Below are 7,511 nucleotides of genomic sequence, written 5' to 3'. Positions count from 1 at the left end.
TGTCTTCCTCTCTGGAGTTGAGCGTAGAGCAGGTGTCGGCATACTTATTGCCCCCGCGGCTCGCCGCTTGTACGTTGGGATTCACTCCGGTAGATGAGAGGCTTGCTTCCCTCCGCCTTCGAATGGCGGGACGGGTTCTGACTGTTGTTTGTGCATATGCACCAAACAGCAGTTCAGTGTAAGACTTCTTGGCTTAAGGGGGGTGTATGTAACGGAGTTGTACACTAAGATTATTAAATTATGATGGAAGTCACGCAACGGCGGACAATGTGGCACCAAGTCCCTCCCATAGTTTCTAATACAATCTGGACGAAATTCATGGTGAGTCGCATTTCTCTGATGGTCTCGATTAACGCGCATTTTCATGACAATATCTTAATTTGTTTCCCCTTTTGTACTGTCTAGTGTTGTCTAATTTGTTCCCTGATTCCTTTTGAGTCCAGATTACTTTTTGTGTCATTATTTAATTCACGTTTTGTCGAGTGGAACTTTGAAGCACATTGGCTTTGTAGTGCTTTTCTGTTGCGCAGTTAATCACCAGACGAAACCCATGTCACGTCACCCATCCCTTCTGCCATACTGTCGAGTGGTTAGAAAACGGGCTTCACAGTGCAGAGGTCGCCGGTTCGCGTCCCGGTCCGGCCTCCCTGTCCTGCGTGGGTTTTCTCCGGGTCCTCCTGTTTCCTCCCACACTCCAAAAACATGCATGACAGGCAGATTGACCACTCCAAATTGTATAAACAGCGTCCTTAAAATGTGTTGTGATGAACCCAAACAATGAAAAACTGATCAGATTTATCCGAATTGTTTGTTGACGTTTGCCTCGCGTTCAGTACGACTTTTAATCTTTCTCGGACCCAACATGAGCGTGTACACGCCTCCTCCTGAAGCCAATCACATCATGGTATGATTGCGTGCGAAAACAATCGCCGAGCGAACACTGGGTACCTCTTCTCGTGCATCAAAAATAGTGACACTCAATGACCTGACTGAGGACACGGTGCGCCATTTAGAAATAAATGAGCAGGGCATAATCCACCTACCGAACACACCCACTTCTGAATAATGCCTCTCCGCATACGTGATTCTGAGATCCTGAACCTTGACAATGAAGAGGGTTCACTCTCGGAACGGTGAATCTATTGAAGGAACTGACATAAAAGCATGAACGTGTGTGTTTGTCAAAAATGACATTTATTAAACAAAATAAAACGTTACCCATAAGATATTGTTTCAGCAAAGATGTAAAACATGCAGGCTGTCATGTTTATAGAGGATTTACACTACACGATCTATGTAGTTTGGTTCAATTGCCCCGGCGGTCACCCCAGTCATGGCGGCTTCGGCACGGCTTTTTCTTCGAGGTCTACACAGAAAACCTTCTATCTCCGGTGTCTCGACCTTACCGCAGAGCCATTTTGGACCCGTGTTGCTGAAACTATCACCGAGCTGCGAACCCAATATCAAAACACAGTGCAGACATGCAGCACACTTTACCTTCCAGCCCGACCTCGTCCCGACACACTATGGTAAGTTGCTAGCTTAGCTTTTCGCTCTGCAGTCTTGACCTTATATCACGAAAGATTGATATGATATAGTACAATAACTGCGAAAAATGAATTAAATTACTTGCCGGCCTTATGTAGGCATTAAAGCATTAAAAAAATATCAGTTTGCTTTCAAAACTAAAACCGCCACACAAGGTAAACTTCCTGTTTGATTTAAACATTGAAGCTTTGTTTTTTACACATTTTTACAGTAATTGTAGTAATTGTGGGACTATTAAAGGCTTCCTGATTCTGAATTATCTCCGACATTTGTAATTGATATTTGATGATAAGGATATTTTCTGCGTCTAGGTGGTTTATGAGTATACAGCATAGATTACATTTCTTTCCTCGGGAGTGAGGAGCTACCGTGCCGTCATTAAAAAAACATTTTACATAAAATGACATAATACAACACATAAGACACAGACAAGTGTACAATCTCAACTGGTTTTCTGCATCGACTTTTTTGTATGCCAAACACGATGACTACATCTGCATGTAAACTTAGAAATCAAATAAAAAAACGTATTTCAATGATGTGCCTAAGGCATCCAGTACACTAAAGTAATAACGATTTCCTGGAATGACTGGTTTGGTTACGTGTCAATCACTGTAATCCACTTGACTTGTACTTAGTGCCGTCTCCACAACTGATCATTGCATTGGTGAGATACACAATTACACCCAATTATAAATCTTAGAGGGACACAATTTTTAAAATGGAATCAAAATTATATTTTAGAGATTGGTCAGTTCACACGTAATGAGAAAGTACTATTCAAATGAAAATGACCCCCCCCCCCCTCATTCAAGCACCACATGAAAAATGAAAGTACATGTCATTTCTTTCTTCTTTTCCTTTCGGCTTTTCCCTTCATGGGTCGCCACAGCGAATCAGTGTCCTCCATCTTCAGAGGTTTGATTCGCATGTTTGTTTTGGCCAAGCTTTTACGTCAGATGCCCTTCCCAACACAACCCTCTATTTTTCCGGGCTTGGGACTGGCACAATAAGACACTGGCTTGTGTCCCCTTGTGGCTACAGAACAAGCAACTCTATGAACTACAGTAGACGTAGCTTTTCAAATATGTGCTGTTTGATTAACTGGAAGGCTTTCAATATTATTCTTTGAACAATGGGTTGTCGCTCGGACAGCCCGGTCGTCACGTGGTAAGCACGCTGGCTATACAGTGCAGAGGTCGTGAGTTCAAAACCTGGTCCGGCCTCCCAATGTTATTCTTTATATAAGTACCGGTAAATTAAAATATGTAATTGACAAAATATATGTATAGAAATGTTTTTTCCTCAGAACTTTCAGCAAAGTGCACTTTCATAACTTTGCTGCTGTGAAATGTAAATTTCTCCACTGCGTGACTAATAAAGGTAAATCCAATGTCTGTATTATGGAACCTTGGCCACATTGCAACTCAGATTTCGAGTTCAGGTAAGCCCTTTTAAAATAAAAAGACAATAGTTCAATCGTCGGAGGCAGAAGTTTAGTCTCAATCAAGCTTTTTCTCTGTCATCTATACAAGGTGTGTTCCAAAATTTATTCTGATGCAAACACCACAGTTTTTTTGTCCTGTTTATTTGTACCTCATTGTAGGCCCAACCCAGAAGATGAATTTGTTCCAGTCTGTTACAAGTGCATTGGACAACACTCTTTCCAGTGACCCTACAGCAGGTATTTTGTGTTAAAAAACAACAACAAAAACTTGTCTTCATTCATTTTCATACGTTGTATCAGTATCTGAAACTCATGACAAAAAGTTAGTGGACACCCGGGCAGACAACTCTGAAAAGTTGCCTGCCCGATTTTTCACAACTTAAAACGCATAGACGTCTCTTCTTCTTCTTTTCCTTTCGGCTTTTCTCTTCAGGGGTCGCCACAGCGAATCAATGTCCTCCATCTATCCCATGCATGCTCTTCTCTCACACCAGCTACCTTCATGTCCTCTTTGACCACATCCATAAACCTCCTCTTCGGTCTTCCGCTCGGTCTCCTGCCTGGCAGTTCAAGGCTCAGCATCCTTCTCTCGATATAGTCACTCTCTCTCCTCTGAACATGTCCAAACCATCTCAGTCTGGCCTCTCTGACTTTCTCTCCAAAGCCTCTAATATGAGTTGTCCCTCTAATGTACTCATTCCAGATCCTATCCAACCTGGTCACTCCCAAAGAAAAACTCAACATCTTCAGCTCTGCTACCTCCAGCTCTGCTTCCTGTATTTTCGTCAGTGGCACTGTCTCCAGTCCAAACATCATGGCTGGTCTCACCACTGTTTTATACACTTTTCCTTTTGTCCTAGCTAAAACCCTTCTATCACACATCACACCTGACATTTTTCTCCAGCCGCTCCAGCCTGCCTGGACATGCTTCTTCACCTCTTTTCCACACTCTCCATTGCTCTGTACAGTTGACCCTCTAATCGCCCAAAAAAAAAAAAACATTGTTGCGAAGTTTAAAGAGATTTTTAAAATTAAGGAAGTACCAACCACAAATGCTCCCCTGCTTAATTTATGGTAAATATACCTTGCTGAAGATTTTGCACCAGTTGTCGTTTGTCGTCATGGTGTACAAGGTAACGTTTGCGATGTGTTGTCTGCTCAACGCTACGTGGACTCCACTTTCTCAACGGCTTTCAAAACTCGGACGTACACTTTTCAGTCAGGGTGTAGTACGAAGCAGGCTTCTTATTGGCTGCCGGTGCAGAGTATGCAAATTGCCAAATGAACGTTCATTTGGCAAATTGCATACTCTGCACCGGCAGCCAATAAGAAGCCTGCTTCGTACTACATACACTCTGACTGAAAAGTATACTTCAGAGTTTTGAAAGCCGCTGAGAAAGTGGAGTCCACATGGCTCGTCGCATTTTGTTTGTTGCTTTTGATTTATTGAATAAAACAAACGTTTGATTTGAAAAAAATATCGCTTTTTTTTCTTGAAGAAGTTGTCGGCCATCCGGGCCGAGACGTTTTGAAAGTTGTACGCCCGACGTAAAAGTTGTACGCCCCGGGCCACCGGGCAGACGCTATTTCAAACACTTGTATTATAATCAAGTATAGTTATTTTTGTGTGAGAGAAGGCAGTCAAACACTTCTATTTCCTTCATAATTTTTTTACATTTTCGACTAAATATTACATCGATAAGAAGGTTTCTTCAGCTGTCATCTGTACAAATTTGAAGGTTTTGGACGTTTCGCCTCCTATCCAAGAGGCTTCGTCAGCGAACTAAAGTCTGACTGGTCGTATCGGCCCTATTTATATATCCCTAATGTCCAGACATGGCCGCGCCGGACACAGCTATGATAGGTCCCTACTCTCAGGTTGGGGGGAGCAGAGGACCACTCCTTTTGGCCCCACTAATAGTTCCTACATTCCTGACTAACAACTGGCCTATTTGCCCCACTCCCACCGGTATCACCTCATCAGCATTACGAATGTTGCCTAACCTGTTTTGCCTAAGCAGGCTATTGTATGAACGATCCAAATTGAACCTCACCCCACCAGACTGGTTTAATGAAGGATTTTGTTGTTTTATAAGAATCGCTTCTTTTACCCCCCTTTCAAACCATCTATGTTCTTTCGCTAAGATTTTAACCTCATTGTCGTCAAATGAGTGGTTGCTAGCTTTTAGGTGCAAATGTACTGCCGATTGAGGCCCACTTGTATTATCCCTGCGATGTTGATAAAGTCTTTTTTTTTTTGAGAATTTGTTGAGTCTCCCCAATGTACTGCTCTTTACAATTTTCATTCTTTCAATGTACTCTCTAAATATTACGTATTTTTCCATTGAATTCAGAAAGTTGCGAACTTAATGTTCAACATCCATAGTAACATGTTTCAAGGGAGTACCTGTCTTCAAATAAACTTGTAATAAAATTGAAAATTATGGCACAAGACCTCATTTAAGAATTCTTTTCACTAAATACATAACAAATATGAGTCATATCTACACATAAACTTACGGGCGGTGATGTCGAAGGCGTGACAAAAAAGAGCACTCTAGCGTCTAAAGATGCGTTTGTCATTAAGTTAAACTGTGTGCTTGCAGTCATCTTTGGAGAAGATGTGGCCTTCGGTGGAGTGTTTCGATGCACAGTGGGTCTGAGAGACAAATATGGTAAGTTCAAACCTGGTCAATAATCATCCTATTCTTCACTGTCTAAAACTGCTTAACCTTACTAGAGGTACTGAAACTGACCAGTTCATATCCACATTCACCGAATCCTTCATGTATAAAAAAAACATTTTTTTTAATTTAAGAACACTTTCTTTAAAAAAATGAAAAAAGTAAACACACTCATAAGTTCAAGTATACATGTTTTTTATTGTACACAAAATGAACCAACCAGTCATGGCTCTGCGGGTGTCATAACTAATTGACATGTTGAGTTGGGTGTGTTAACCTCCATAGCAGAGACTCTGTAGATCCACTGAGGCTGATTTACGAACCCTCAGGGTTCGATTCAACCCAAGTTAAGAACCACTGCACTGGTCCAAAAATCAAGCCAGTTGTCATCAGCAGCTTTTTTCCTCTGTTTTGTATTCCGTTACCATAAGATGGCAGCACAGTATTAGAAACAACCTCACTTTCTGCGGCTCCAGAATACGTTCACTGTTCACCTAGAGGACCAAAAGGACCCTTTTGCAAATATTTCATTATTAGTAGCATTAGAAAGCTCATGTGTGATTATTCTAGATGAACAATTACAACATAGTCCCTCGTATAGATGTGTACCTAATAACTTTTTTTGGTATTGAAGTTTATGCTTGTATTCATAACATTCTCAGTGCTGACAAATCCTTGCAACTCTTTAATGCATTTTGATTACTGTCCCGCTTGTTATAGATATGTCTGAGTACTGCAGATTCAGTATCATCAGTTGAGCTGAAGTACCATTTTTTCTCCACAGTAATTGCCACAGCCTCAGCATTCCAATGACACATTCAAAACATAATGTTTATAACTACTTGCTTGGTCCTCTTGTGTGTGTCCCAGCTCCTATCATTTTAATTTAATGTCAGCTGTGAAAAAGGTCTGCGGGACAGCGTAATCTTTGATTAAGGCGCAAGCAAGCTGATGAAAGTTATTTCATTTTGTATTCCGCCGAACGGTATATGAGGCATCAAGTGCTGTAGAATAATAACAATTCAGAGGGTACATGTATGGATTGGATTGGATTGGATATGCCTTTATTAGTCTCACAGTATGTACCAGCAAAACAAAAAATAGATACCGATGGGATATATATCTACTGGTTATCTAGTTCTGGTATGTAGTATTTTTCCATGTGTGTGCATTTGAAAACGCTTAAGGGACAAGACCGATGAGCAGAGAAGAAGCAATGCCAAACCTGTGACTGGAGTTGTCACATAACTGTTGCATTGCACGTTTCCACAGCAACTGTTGAAACAAACTGGAGGTCTGCCTATCAACATTTAGTACAGTATGGCTCCTGTAGATGTTCCATGGAGGGCTCAGTTCAGCTCAGCTCAAATCTCAAGTCATTTGCGCCTTCTGAATTCTATGCATCACTTAAACAGGTGCTTTTGGAATTTGGTTGTCTGTCTTGTACAATACCAACACTTTTAAATACGGTATTAGAAAATAACACATTTAAAATTGCAGTTATGTATGTATGAGAGAGATGTATTCCCCCTTTTGTTGTCATTCCATAAGGAAACCCATTAAAAATTTATAATGAATAACTATCATCAGTCACCTGCATGGCAGTATAGCTCATGGTTGTGAATTAATTCCTATCGTTTTTCTTTCATGTCCATTCATCAAACCCAAAGCTAAAATCTTGTCTCCAAATAGCATTTTAGTATGTTTTGCTTGCTTTCGTTTGTTTTGTTTTTAAAAAAAAAAAGCGGTGTCTCAAATCAATTGCACAGTGACTGGCTTTGCCTTTGTATTCATTGACGTCAGAAATGCTGACCTTTTGGAGACTGATCATT

General features: G+C 40.9%; 1 protein-coding gene across 1 annotated transcript in view; it reads left to right on the top strand.

Moving 5' to 3' along the window:
* The first annotated feature begins 1,296 nt into the window (after nucleotides 1-1,296).
* The window catches only part of bckdhb (branched chain keto acid dehydrogenase E1 subunit beta), a 55,079-nt gene continuing 48,864 nt past the window's right edge, over nucleotides 1,297-7,511 (top strand). Inside the window, exons 1-3 of the mRNA XM_088999187.1 lie at nucleotides 1,297-1,529; nucleotides 3,155-3,232; nucleotides 5,602-5,670. Of these exons, the coding sequence (XP_088855313.1) occupies nucleotides 1,334-1,529; nucleotides 3,155-3,232; nucleotides 5,602-5,670 (343 nt within the window). The 5' untranslated portion in view covers nucleotides 1,297-1,333. The remainder of the gene's footprint in view (nucleotides 1,530-3,154; nucleotides 3,233-5,601; nucleotides 5,671-7,511) is intronic.

The sequence above is a fragment of the Hippocampus bargibanti genome, linkage group LG06, assembly GCF_051943395.1.
Source record: "Hippocampus bargibanti isolate YZ-2025 linkage group LG06, ASM5194339v1, whole genome shotgun sequence".
Classification (NCBI taxonomy): domain Eukaryota; kingdom Metazoa; phylum Chordata; class Actinopteri; order Syngnathiformes; family Syngnathidae; genus Hippocampus; species Hippocampus bargibanti.
This window is presented reverse-complemented; position numbering and strand designations above follow the sequence as displayed.